Source organism: Ceratotherium simum, chromosome 7, assembly GCF_057802395.1.
Source record: "Ceratotherium simum simum isolate JZ-2026a chromosome 7, ASM5780239v1, whole genome shotgun sequence".
NCBI classification, from domain to species: domain Eukaryota; kingdom Metazoa; phylum Chordata; class Mammalia; order Perissodactyla; family Rhinocerotidae; genus Ceratotherium; species Ceratotherium simum.
The window spans coordinates 1,653,917-1,668,624 of record NC_141906.1 but is presented as its reverse complement, the minus strand read 5'-3'; the positions used below and the strand labels follow the sequence as shown (position 1 = coordinate 1,668,624).

Sequence of the window (14,708 nt, the reverse complement as noted above, 5' to 3'; positions counted from 1 at the left end):
TTCTTTAATATTTTAATGATTCCATCCAAAATTATTAATTCAGAAACATCCACTAAAAACACTTTTTACATTTCAAATAAAATTAATACCTCTGCAAACCAGGAACTATAGTCTGCTCATTGCACATATGGTTTTTTAAAACTCAAGGAAAGTTAATGATAAGTCTTTTAGGCACTAGCTCATTATATCATAAAATAAGTCAATAAAACAAATAATTGCTTATTTAAGATGATTCGAAGAACAACTTTTACTGTTTCGATCTCTCACTCTGGGAAATCTGAATTAGGTAAGTTAGATTACTTTAACCAAGCACGTGTTAATTTACTTGTCACATCCTGGGAGCAGAACAGCATTAGGATCCAAGAAGGTTTTATATGCAACCGTAATGCCACCTCTGGCAAATGCAGTCACCTGGTCAAAGATCAAACCCAAAACAGGGTTCAGTGGAGATCTGAAAAATGGAGAAAACATCAAACCTATCTGCAAAATTATACAAACACCAAAATTTGAGCACAAATAAACAATAAAACATACAATATCAGTGTCTAATAAAATCCAGAAATAAGAGAATTTCCTATTATACAGCACCATTGTTGTTATCCTATACTGACACTTGAAATGCACATTTTAGTTTATTTGGCTGATTTATAATACGCCAACGATAGTTGCAACACATGTAATTTTAAAAAATAATTTCAGTAACAAAAGGGAAGTATTTAGTTGAGAAAAGCAACTAATTGTCATTAATATAATGTTCATTTTTCATGTATAACTGCAGTGTAACATACCCATAATAATCTTTGGAGCTGATAATTAAATGAATCCTTAATATTTGGGTACAAACAGCTATTCTTTTGTGAGCTCAGTAAATGCTATCCTGTTTTGATTTTTCATGTGATATACCGTTAGGTATATTGTTTTAGGTTAATTTGATTATTTGAGAATTAAAATTAAATGGAAAATATCTTAAATAAAAATAACAGCCACTATTCAACGATGAGCCACTTTTTTCTAAATTGGTGACAATGATTTGCTATTTAACCCTGGAATTATAGGACTCAACCACATCACCTGTGTAGTACTGTCACAAATATTTAAACAGACAAATCCAGAATGTGAGACATTCTACAAGAAAAGCACCCGAACTCTTCACAAAAATCAATGCCATGAAAAACAAAACAAAAGATGTGGGAATATTCTAGATTAAAGAGAACTAAAGAAAATAACTAAATGCAATACATGAAGCATATTTGGGTACTGGATTACAAAAAGCTCTAAAGTACATTTTGGGTAGTCTGAATACAGACTATTCATTAGATGATACTACATTATTCCTGACCCTGTTAGGGAGGATAATGAGGTGAGATACAAGAACATCCCATCCTTCAGTGATGTGACCTGAAGCAGTTAGGAGTAAAACTTTAGTGATTGTCTGGAATTAATTTCAAACCGTTCAAAAAAAAAGAGGAAGATATAAGAGAGGTAAAAAAAATATGCAAACTGTTTAAACTGGTGAACATAGGTGAAGAATATATAGATCTTCATTGTACTATTCTTTCAAGTTTTCTGTAGATTGGATATTTTTCAAAATAAAAATTGAGAGAAAAATAATCAAAGAACTAAAAATAGAAGCAGATATTGGCAAAATCATCTTTTGCAAATAAGTAACCTGATGCCCCACATCAACATAATTAGACACATTAGAATTACTCCTTGAAAATTAATATCATTTACTTAGTATATATTGCACATTCTCAATATATTTTAAACTAGATGGAAATAACTTTTTAGACATAAATTTTAGACGTTCCAATAGTAACAAAATGCTGTAATGGTTCCCTAGTGCTTTATACTGGATTCAAAACCAGAAAAAAATACATTATCCTATTAAAATAACAATGATATACAAACAAATATACACCCTTATGAATTGCTCCAGCTACAATCCTCAGTTGATTTTAGAATATTCCAGATATTTAGCATTTTACTAGTTATTCCACAGATATGATCCAATTAATCAAGAACATGTTTGATCTTATTAAAAACACTGCATTATAGCGAACATCATTAAAAACATTAAAAACAAAAAAATTAGTCAGTCATTGCTTTCACTTTAACAATGATATTTAAGAAGAAATCATCACACACACATTTTATTAAAGCCTCTCCTTGTAACTGGAGGAGCTTGCTAAATTATTCAAGAATTCTTGCCGCTTCAAAATTCATCACTGTTTCTATCATTGTAAAAACAACTGTCACGATGTAATTAAATTATATTTTGAAATCTGCCTACGGAAAAAAAGACCACTCCTTACAGATATTTTTAATTCTATAAATTATACAGCATAAGAAATTATTAAGCATTTTAATTTCACTCTACTGGGAAGGATGAAATCAAATTTTGTAATATGCTACCCACAACTAACCCTACCAGCTCCTTCCAAAACCTCCACGGATTTCTGGGTAGATGTGTTTCACTATTAGACATTTTGACTAATAGAATATATATCAAATACAACCAGTTCCTAGTTCTGTCTATGCTATTTTCAGTATAATTAATATATCATCAATTATACTCTATAAACAAAATTATTTTTCCCTATTTCCCCTATTCTGCTTTACAGATAAATAAAGACCTAAGAAAAAATTAAAAGTAGGCAGAAAAGTGTGTTTGTTTCCTGACAAGCAGTTTCAGAGTTCATCTGGATGTGTCCTGTCAAAATATGCATGAATTTCCAGATATTCAACACAACAGCCCAGCTCATCAGGGCCTGCAGACTGCAGCCTTTTTCTTTTCTCAGAAACACAGATAATTTTATGCAGGAATTTACCAATCTACAAAAATTTACACAATGCTCAGCAATAACCAGTAATTATTGTGGGGTAATGTAAGGCGCCTTTGCAGAATATAACTTTGATAGGATAGGGCTTACAAGCTTTACCAATTTATCTTTAGCTGTCCTGTCATTGGTGCTTAAAAGGTTAAGACTTTATTTGTGAAAACAGAGAGAGAGAGTGGGGAATCATGTTGTCTACAGCTTCATAAATCTTGCTTAAGATCCTTTTCAATTACCATCCATTTCTCCTTTAAAAAGGGACAAAAAAATAGAGGAGTGGAAACAGGTCAGGGCAGCGTGCGACAATGACAGTGTGATGGGCTTGGGCCCCCCGTGGCGTTTCCATCTGCTATCATTAAGGTGACTACTCAGACATGAACAAATCCCACTTGCTGTGCTGACAGGCAGACTTCAAGAACTATGACAAGGCATTAAGACAGAAAGTCAGAGAGAGAGAGATGTCATATCCCACAAACAATACTGCCTCACAAAAAACGCCCCTGATATTTTATTGGAATTCAAAATAAAAAAAAAATTCATAAAGGGTGCTACTTGGCTTCTCAACTCTCCTTTTAAATTAGGTTGCCCCTGGAAAGATTGAGGACAGACAGGGAATAAACACTCACTCCTACCTGTATGCTTCACCATAAGAGACCCAAATTTTTTGCTCATTCTTCAGCAAAAGTGGATTCTTAATTTCTTGACCATGCTCATCGTAAAGCCGGGTTGAAGGAAAATTGAGGCCTAGTGGGTTGATGGAAGAACCTTGAAGCCTTTGATGAATCTTGAGAAGTAACTGGTGGTGGGGGAAAAAAATGAAGAAGAAATAACGTGAAATGTGAACATCTGTAATAAACCGTCTCTACTCTGTAACAAATGAAGTCCAAACAAATGATAATTAAATTCACACAGAATGTTAAAACGAGTGTGAAATGACGGCGACGTTTAGCTCAGTGGAAAGGAACAAGATGAGCGCGGCTTTAACCAGCAGGGGGTGCCACAGGCCCGTGGTTGAGCTCTGACCCTCCGGCTCAGGGATGGGAAGCGGATGAGGCCGTCTACAGACAGCATTTTGCTTCTACGCACAGTAACAGTCTCGCTGATAAGTGTCTGAGCTACACATCTTGTTAGGGTCCTTCCACAGCGCGCTCAGGTTCTACCATCGGCAATCCCCCCCGTGCCCAACTAACCTCAGATAACCAACGGTGCAACAATTCACCCCCGACAGGACTGCAAAATAAACACGGCTCTCACCCCACGCCGGTCCACTCAGGAGAACTCTCCCTGGCTGCATTTTAATTAAGAGTCCTGCAAAAGCCCGTGAGCAGCTTCAGTAACGGATGTTCTGAAGTTGTGAATAGGACATAATTGAGGTGTGAAGTATGAAACGCTGTCACGTAATAGTTTAAATAACAGCGTTGCCAGTGTTTGCTTCTCACTTACATTTAGGGGCTCTACATTATCCAGTTATTTCTGATTTAAGGTATATTTCAGAGGAAAGTAAATCCAACTGAACTCTGCTACACATGGAATTTTTTCTGTGATTATCGGTCACCTTTGTTTGTGTTCAGGCCTCTGCTTCTGCTGCTCTGCGCCCACACCCTCCATCACTCTGCTCCCCCCAGCCTGCTGTCACACATGTCCTCTTCTTCCTCCCTTGTCAGTTCCTGTGTCTCTCGATCTCTTCTTACCCTGTAATCTCAGCAGGGATGCCGATAAAGTTGTGGCCTTTTCCTGCCTGGCTGCTGTCCGGGGTGCCTGTCCTGCTCCTTCTATTAATTCCCACTGAAGGTATATTGAGACGTGCTAAATGCTGAGGCCCAGAGGAAAGAAGAGAAGGCTGCAACCCTGTCATGTCTCAGGTTTCCTCGCCTATTGGCCACAAACTCTTGACCGAGTAAGATATTTTCTTTGACCAGCAACTATGTTTATGGAATGCCTAAGAATTAGGCTTTGTCCTAATTAGAGACAAATAATCATATCTCCACTTCATCAGCTCGACATTGACCAGATTTTTAGCCTTGAGCATCAGAAAGGCTGGAAATGAAGACATGTTTTCATTTCATTAAAGTTAATTCTTCTCATCCAGCATAGCCAAGCCCTTTGAATTAAAAATAATGGTTACTATTCTCTTTAAGAGTATAACAGGCAAAGAATACAGAAATCTATATTCTTTTGGTTTTTTCATTGGAACCACAAACATATTTTGAAATCTATGGGTTGTATTTATGAAGCCCTACGTTTATTTCTGTGTGGCCTCAGCCCTTGAGCTCATTTTTTGTTGCCTTCCTATAACTTCAGAAAACATGTAATGCTAATCATTTTTTAAATCACAGTGATTTTGCTTTACAGGCATCACTTTTGTAAAAGGGAAAGATATAAAAGATTTAAGGCCAGATGCAGGAGAGAAAAGTGTACACAAAGAACAGGAGTGTGTGGTAGGGAAGGGACGTGAACACCCGACCACTTAACCAAATTCACTTTCACAGGAGTTGCACTGCAATCTCTATTTTCTCAACTTGGTGACAGACTGCATTTTAGGTATTCAAAGATGAGCATTCGACAGCCTACAGGAGGCAGGGCCTCAGTGCCTTTCATCTCCAGGCCATCAGTTAGGGCTGGGCCATGGTGATAACAATTGTGATAATCTTCACCCATTCATCTTTAAAGCTATCATCACCAGGCCTTTATAGGATAAGAATTTGTTCAGGGACCTGAGAAGAGTGTGAAACATCTTAGGCTAGTGATTGAGACGAGTGTGCACCAAGGGAACAGTCATCCTTAGGTGTCCAAGGGCTCTCCCCAACAAAGAGCTTTATAGTGCCCCTAATTCAAGGTTTTTCCCCAGATTTACTTGCATATAGAAGCAAAGCACAGACCAATTTCAGTGTGCCGTAAGCCAATACAAAAACTTTCTACAGAATAATATTTTCCTATATAAGATAATATAAATGCCAATTCAATTTTAATATGAACCAAAAAGTAAAATATTCTAATGTGAAAAAGAAGGAAGACAGGTAGAGAATTCTAGGACGGCTTTTGTATCATGGTGATTCGTACAGTCAGGGATGTGATAGCAAAAAGAAACCAGCCAAGGCTCTTGATCCTTCTTTCTCTGATCAATCAAGGCAGCATTTCCCATCTCTTCTGGGCCCAGCTAATGATCAGGTGGGAGCCTCCTAATTCTATGCAACTTTTGTGACTGACTGTAAAGGCCAGGTAACGGATACCATCAGGGAGAGGTAAGTGTGAGGGTGCTGAGCTGAAGGGAAAAAAAGGAGCAAGTTTCTGAACAAAGGCCAAGCAACAGGGCCCAAAACACTGGGTGGGCACGTAACCCCAATTTGTAAACAACAGGGTATTCAGTGTCCTTTTATGCAAGACAAAGACCCAAAATAAAGAGCCTGAACATGTCAGTTCTGCCTGAGAAACATCCCAATTGTTTGGAAAATAGGCCAAGGTAAGATGCCTGAGATAAACCCTCTGGACTTGCTCTCAGTGGGCACAGGAGAAAACCAAGCTGCATGTCAGGCGCTCAGAGACACCCTAGACCCAGAACACCCTCCACTGAACATCATGTCACTTCTTTTTAGAGTGTAAACAAGAGGGCAATCCCAGAATCCAGTGTGGCCAGATTTCCAAATCCAAACATAATGAAGGTTAAGATGCTGTTAAGTAAGAGGCTGGGAGTTAACACTACACTAAAGCTGAGAGCCTGAGGAATTCAGAAGTCAAGCTTGAGACTATCAGTCTTCACAGATCAGCAAATGATTGATCTTTTCTCAACAACTTTAAAGACATAATTGTCTAAATTAACTACAAGGAACTTGGAAGACACTGATAGTCATAAATAAACAGTCGGTAAACTCACTCTTTCCATCATATCGCCGGTTTGAGCTGGACTATTAGACCCCAGATCCTTTTTGCTGATAGAAACAGAGATTTCTCCAGTGTCCTTACCATTTTCAAATATCTGCAAAATAAATGCATTCAAAATTAAAAATAAATACAAGCACACACACACATACGTACACATATTCGTACGTACATATATAAACACAAGCAGTCTTGGCTTTGCACAGCACGGTGTCGACTCAAAGTCGTGCATATGGGAACTGTGCAAAGCAAGGACGGCCTGTACGAACATGTGCAAGGAACTGGCGACGAAAATCAACAGGCCAGCGGGGTCTAAAGGAAGCCCCTTGTTTCTCCTTTTGATTTCAGTGTCTTTACCCTGACTGGCCTGAAGGAGGAATCAGAGACTTCACTGGATGCTTAAATGGGGCAAGGGTCAAGGAAAGGTCAGCGAGCAACCAATTAACTTCCTCATTTCATTCTTCTTGAGAAACATAAAGCCACAAATTACGTGAGGAATGTTTGATTTATATTTAAAATATATCAATGTTCGGCTCATCTTTTGATTCACTAAAAGGAAATTCAACCTGACAGATTTATTGCATAACAGTACGATGAAAGCCATCCATTTTAAGTGCATATATGCAACGAGTTGTTGAGAACAGAGATAAAATTCATAACATCACATTACGCAATACTTGCTGGAAAAGAAAATGCTGGCAAATGTTCTGGTCAAAAGTCTCCCAATAAACCAGTGCTGAAGGAGGCCTCCACCGGGGAGCACAGCACCCTCTGACCTTGAGGAGGGCCTGCGTGGAGGACCCACTCGGGATGTGCCGTTCACCACGCACAAAAAGACGCAGGCTGCGAGGCCTGACGAATAATTTAAATCCTTGCTTTTTGTTTTATTTTTTCTCAAAAGTTCTTTTCTTCCCTTTCTGATACACCTACCACATCAGAGTAGCCATTTTATTTATGTCTAGTGCTATTTCCAGAGCAGATAATCTGGGAGAATACCTTAGTTAAAAAGAAAAAAGACTATCTGTTTTACTTCTGAGACAGTTTGACAGTTATTTAATTAGTTTGGGAAATAATGTGCTTTAATAGCACCTCCTTAGGCTTTAGCAAAAAAAGAGATTTTTTTTAAAAAGAGTAATAACGTTGAAGAACTGGGTTTTTCTCTACTCGGTGCTTTTCCTCGCACTGAGAGTGCAGTGGAGATGGCACAGCTGTCAGCCTTGGTGCGCTGATAGTCCACACCCTACAGTATCTTTTGCTAATGGAGATTTTTTTAAATCTCTATTCTGGGTAAAGATATAATTCTGAGCAAGAAATCTCTCAACTTTTGCAAGGAACTTTGTAAACTCAACTGATGACTGCAAACCTATAGAAATAATGTGGGAGGAGAATCTTACCATACCAACAGTCTCTTCAGGGCCCTAATCTGGAACAAAACTCTTAAACAACAGAGGCATTTAGCAATGATTAGCAATGACGGTCACGAGTCTAGGAGGCAGGCATTCTGCAAGGTTAGTGTTGACAAAAGCTCACTTTGGGGACTTATTGACACTCCTCTGTCAAGACTTGCTAGACGTGGAATGGGAGTGCAGCAAATTGTATTCCAGAAATAGCAGTGTCAGTGCTCACTGCCAGACCAGAAACCAAGCAGGACTTGGCCAGCACCTAAGACCTTCATTAGCTCACCGCTTTCTTCAGATCCTAATATCTTCCCTTCCATGTCCAGAAAGTGTTCTCAAAAAAAAGGCGCTGGCCTCCAAAAGCCCTATAAGCCCATTAAAAAAAAAAAAAAGAGGTGTCTTAGTATTTAGTTAAAAGTTTAGGTGTCTAAGTGAAAGAAGGCAGCCCTCCACTAGTCATTCACATAATATGTTTTTTCTATATTTCTACAAAAACAAAAATTCCCCAAGCTGAAATCCTACAAGAGTCTGCTTTTCTTAAGGACCAGCTCTTGCTTTTAAGGTCTATATTACTAGGCCCATTTTTTTCTAAATCTAGGGATTATATTTATTTTTTTCTTCCTTTGATAAGATGTATTTTTATTTCTACTGTCCAATGTCTAAAAAAGACAGTCCTCTAGTATTTCTTTGATTGACTAGTGAGGGGAAAACTAAAAAAAGTCTACCTTTATTTTCCTGCATACGGAAACCCGACTGCTGTATTGGCTTCCCAGTGTCTCTCTGCACGGCCTCACCTCCCTACAGCTCTAAAATTAAATTCTCACCCTTGGAGTGGGATGAAGCAAAAAGCCAGCTGAGGCCGGTCTTGAGTCCCAAGGAGTAAGGTAATAGAACCTAAGAAAAAATGATCCAGATCCTCTTGAACAACATGGTAGCTAACGACTACTGCAGAAAATACCTACGAATAGGAATTCACTTCTACGGCCTTAGTTACACAAAGTACAGAGTTTTAAGGGGGAGTGTTTTCCATGAACTACAGTCTTTTTACTTTCCTTCATGTCAATACTGACTTTTGTTGAGCAGGATTAAATTCAATTAACGCCAATGTTTCGTCATAATGTTGTTAACTGATTCATTCATCTAACCAATATTTATCGAGTACCTACCATGTGCCAAGCACTGCTCAGGTGCTTAAGACGCACCAGTGAACTAAGCTTCCTGCTCTCGAGGAACAGGACAGTAAGTAAATCACACAATATGGTCGGGGTACATCAGGTCTTACGAGGCCTGAAGTTTATACAAGTTAGTGGGCCTTCCTTAACAAAAAGAATGCAAAATTACAAATGTAAAACTAGATATAAAATATTCATTTAAAATGAGAAAAGTAATCACAATTTACACATATTAAAAAGTTCACACATAGCAAAAACATTACAAAATCCAGAAGAAGGCAAAAAATATTTTCATTAATTAACTATCCAAAATACATTTTTTGGCTGAATTGTCTGTGATCAGCTCTTCATATGGTAATTTGGTAACATTTTCTATAAGGAGAATAGAACGATAATTCCATTTTCCCTATAGCATGGTTAATCAAAAAATTTTTTAGTATTGCTTAGAAAAATCTCTCTTAGCTTCACAACTTTGTTGGTCATTTCATAAAAGTTTTTAGGATTGATGTCAAATTTGGGGAAACTTTGATCAGATTTCTTTAAAATATGAGCTGTAAAATGTGGAAGAATTTCCTGCAAATTAGTTGGCCTTGTTAATCACACCACGTTTCTCCTCCACCACTCAGAGCTGCGATGCCGGGCACACTAGTCACAGTCAGGAAGCTGCGTACTCTACGGTCAGTGGGCAGTAGCCATCTTCCTGGGAGCTCTTCCCACACACGGCTAGCACTAACCGAACTATACAGGGAAGTGACTGCAAACCACTAATTACATTCCACTACAGATGAACTAAATGTATCTCCAACTTGATTTCCCCTTAGCCAGACCTCAAAAATGCCTGCTGCCACTTCAACACCACTTGATGCAAGGGAAAGCTCGACAGAGAGGAAGGTGGAGTGGAAACAGACAACGGCCTAAACCAATTAGAGTTAAAATATAATATGTTTGCAAATTTTACAGGAACACGTGGCCACATGCAGACATTGCCAGGGCCTCTCCCGGGATTTTGGAAGGGGCCTACACAGAGAAGGGGCCCTGAAACTTAAGTTTCATCAGCTTTATGGTAAATGCACCTCTGAGGGGGTTAGAAGGTGGTAAGTGCTAGGTAAAGAAGAAAAAACACAGCAGGGCAGGGGATATAGGGTCTGGGATCAGCGAGTGGGACGGGCGTGGTGGTCACCATGTGAAGCAGGTGATGGAACAGACCGTCAGAGAGGAGAGACTGGAGTAAAGACGGGGAGAGAGAGGCAGCCAAGCAGAGAGCCAGAAGAAGAGCGTCAAGAGCAGAGGGAGCCGTTGGGGCAAAGAAACTAAGGCCGGACTGAGTCCAGCACGCTCCAGGCACCTCACAGAGGCTGTGCGACGGGAGCAGAGCGGTGGATAGGAGGGTGAGGAACATGAACTCAGAGGGACCTTTGGAGGGCTTGGAACCCGACAGGAACAGGATCTGGCCCACATGTTTGAAGGAGCATGTGGCTGCTGGCTGGAGGGCAGACTGGAGGGAGCAAAGGCAACCCAAGGGTGGGTGACATGGCTCAAACCAGAGTGTCAGCCACAGACGCTGCAGGAAATGGTCCGCTTCCCATGTTCCTTCCACAGGAATTTTACTTGCTTATTTGTTTATTGTCAGCGTTGGGAAATAAAATTTGTAGCTAGGCTAATATTTCTGAAACATGAAGTCTTCATCTATGGGTGTAAATAAATCAAACTAAACGTAACTGTGCATTGCAGTATTTGTGAAGGCATAAAAATGTCAACAACATACTAAAAGAATTTTATTTACTGTGAAGATTTTATAGAGACAGTGACCAAAACTTAAACCGTTTGGGGTAAGATGACCTGAACCGGGAGTTTTGAGCTAATGTGGTTCTTTGAGGCATTAGCCTGGCATCATTGATGACATCTATTTAAGGACTCGTGTACAGCCTGGTTCAGACCATTACCCGGCCTTTAATGCTGACTCTGCTTAAGGCTGGCTCTGGGGACAGCAAGTTCCCAAACTCTCCATAACTGCTGGGCAGACCCCCGGGGCAGCTCCTCTGTGCGTGAGTCGAAAGCCAAGCATCTAAGCTTCCCAAGGCCCAGGATGCAATGCTGTCAAAAGGCAGTAACAGGATTTACTGCTAGAGATCTGGTGAAGAAAGGAATATAAAATAACCACACGAAACTCTGTGGCATATTTCAGATGAACACCACTAAAGATGCTGAAATAAGGTTAACACACAATGTCTTGGGTTGGGGCCCCCAGGAAGCCGGCTCTGGGACGGAGATTTACCTGTGGGAAGCTGGCTGGGGAGCACCCTCCAGAGAGTCCTCGGGAGGCGGGGCGGGAAGCAGCCGGGGGCAGGGGAGGTGGCAAACTACGATGCAGTTGCACCAGAGGCCTCCGGGGGGAGCTCTGGGGCCGGGATGGTCCCTGAGTCTTGTCCAGAATTGAGCCAAGGGAGCCAGGTCTTCCTGCCGCCCACCAACCAAACGCTGGATGCAGCTGCCCGGCAGGATGAGGGCCTAGTCTTGGGAGGAGCAGCTCCCTCACACGGAGGGCAGCTGTCCAGTAAGCATATAGCCATGGCAGCTGGGAGTGGGTACCTCAGTGCTAAAGACAGGACCCCAGCAGTGCAGCCCTGCTCCCACCACACACACGCTGGGTATTCCAGGTGTAGTGTACACACTCGCACACACACTCGGTATTCCAGGTGTAGAGTGCACAGTCACACACACTAACTCAGTACTCAGAGCAGCAACCCAACTTCACAGGTGAGTCTCAGAGAGGCTAATGACGTGCGGGGCAAATCTATCACAAGGGGTGGGGAGAGCTGTGGAATCAAGCCCTACGATGTTTCTAATTACAAATATCCAAATTTACTCTCACGTCGAGAATTAGAGACTCTAAAAATATGAAACTTAATATGAAAAATTTTAAAAGCATAGAAAAGTATTTCATAGTAGACTTTTTTTTACCTAAGTCAAAGAAGATGAAAATTAAAATGAAATATTTGTCTTATGTGAGAAGCTGGTTAGCCATGAAAAAAATCTTTGTCCAGTCAGAATTTAAAGTCACTTTTGGAGATAGAAAATCAACTTGAAATGAATTAACATTATATATACATTAAATCAAATAAATGTGCTGTTACTTTTTTCATCTTTATAGACTTGCGAAATAGTTTTTTAAATATCCATATTTTCTGTATTTTCTCAAATGTATATTATAAATCAAACAGTAAACACGTCTAACTTTTAACATTCAGATAAAGTGAGAACCACAAAGCAAATATTAAAATTATGGGATTCAGACAATAAAAATTTAATAATGAATTAGTATGCTTATACTACATGTAAGAAAAAGTGTTTTAACGCCTAATGGAGATGTCTTTAAATGGTATTTAACAGGTAAGGAGCCAGTATATTTCATGCCAGGAAATGAAAATGCACTTAAATGAAAACAAATTATACAATTGTTAAATTTCATCAATCCAAATGGTACTTGAACCAAAAATCAAATAGCATTTTTTTAAGCCCAGAAGAGGTATACTTAAGAAATAACTGATTTTAAAAGAGACATTTTAAATTTCTTCTGTAAGTTGCAGCAAAGCCCACCATTTAGAAGACACAAATTGGGTGACTGCCTATGGGGTAGGATTTTAGGTGTGGGCCAAGAGACTCTGACCCCAAAATATCTCTCCCACCAACATGCCAATACTTGAAATTCCAGTTAGAGATTTACTCCTTTGTCATAATTTAAATACCACAGAAGAAATGATATTCAGCCTCAGTGGCTGTTGATCCTTCAAGGCCGTGATTTTCAGTCTCAGCTCTCTGGAAGCCCTTAGAGGGCCTGGGGTAGGTCTGGTGGGTAGCGTAAATCTCCTTGCCTGTCATGTCCTAAACTGAGCAATTTCAATAAGCCCTTTATAAATGAAAAAATTTTAAGGAGAAATGCAAGAAGGATCTCTTGTCTAAATTAATTTAGTGCCTAAAATTATATTTAATTGGGATTAAAATAGCAGGTGTGTGGGCCCTGTCAATATCTGAGCATAATATGATGTATTATATACCAGAGCTTGGTAAAGAAAGGTTTTTGGAAATTCCTGGGTTCAATATATTTCTTCTCACAGAAAGTAAGGGCTTTTTGATGAGAAAAACATAGTCACATCCCCCAAATTCTATTTTACTAGGGGAAATGAACATTATAAGATTAAATATGAATCAAATCATCAGACTTCCCCAATTCTCAGCCTCAGAGATCACATTCTCACCTTTGGATAGAGTATATGTTTTTAATGCCATTCAGCTTCTTTAAAAAATATATCAAATATGCCTGTAAATATAATTTTTCCCCTAATGAATAAGTACTCTGGGTAACTAAAACCCATACAAAAGCTTAGTCTATGGTGATACATTTCTATTTTAAGAAATAATCCATTTTTTATCATAAAACATCAAAACTATAGTGGGACTCTTAAGTAGGTGTAAATGCATCGCTTCATTTGCACTTACTAGAGAATCTGCATTCGTTTCTGTGTTCAGTGATGAACTGACACCTGATAGCGTTCACAGTGAGCTGGGCTAACATAGATGTCAGTGGTAATCCAGGGGACGGGAGCATATGCAGCAAGAGAACCTCAGCGACCGGAGCGTCTCAAACGCTGTGAAAAAGCTAATTGAGAGGTTAGAGCAAATTAACTGCTATGGAGAAGGACGTTCTCCCCGCGAGAGAGCGCATGCCTGCCGCAGCAAGGCTCAGTGGCTGCATTTAGTCCGGTAACTACAGGGACAGTAATCCAGCTCCGGCCCGTGGACTTGCCCCGCTGACTGCCCACCTGGCAACTCTCTGGGCACCTTCAGGACTGTCAGGCGCGCAGGGAAGGCCTGTCTCACTACAGCTGGCTCTGCATGGGAGCCAGCGCCCCAACCAAGTGCTCTTCCTCGCATTTGGTACAGACACAGGTTTTCTCTTCAGCAGGTCTAGGAGGGAAGGTTGCATCTTCATGCTCGCAGAGATGTACACCAGGCTGCAGATGCCTGTCAGGACGTAGGCTGGGGGAATACACTGGAATGCCCACCTCCCCACCCCTCCCCCAGTTATCCCTCCCTGTGAGGGATAACTGACCTCAGTTACCTCCTTCTATTCTTTTAACTGTTCCACAGATTCCTAAATATTTAAATAAACTTCCTATTACTACATATGGTTAGAAGACTTGAAGCTTTTTTTGAATGACCACGAAGTAGAATGTAAATCCCAGGTGGATTCGTGGTGCTCCTGTACCATTGGTAGAGCAGATTCCAAAGGCAAATTCAAATACCCACAGCACGAGAAAGGCCGGGAGGGTATTACAGACAAAAGTTAGCATCTTTTCTGTTATCAATCAAATTACCCCGTTTTCTGAATATAAATTACAAGCCTATAAACTAAAATGATGAAATTG

At 40.0% G+C, this 14,708-nt stretch overlaps 1 protein-coding gene across 1 annotated transcript in view; it reads right to left on the bottom strand.

The window, feature by feature from the left end:
* DCDC1 (doublecortin domain containing 1) overlaps positions 1-14,708 on the bottom strand; it is a 392,270-nt gene that overhangs the window by 196,274 nt on the left and 181,288 nt on the right. Inside the window, exons 10-12 of the mRNA XM_087433962.1 lie at positions 6,709-6,810; positions 3,470-3,633; positions 326-451 (exon numbers count right to left, since the gene is read on the bottom strand). Of these exons, the coding sequence (XP_087290088.1) occupies positions 326-451; positions 3,470-3,633; positions 6,709-6,810 (392 nt within the window). The remainder of the gene's footprint in view (positions 1-325; positions 452-3,469; positions 3,634-6,708; positions 6,811-14,708) is intronic.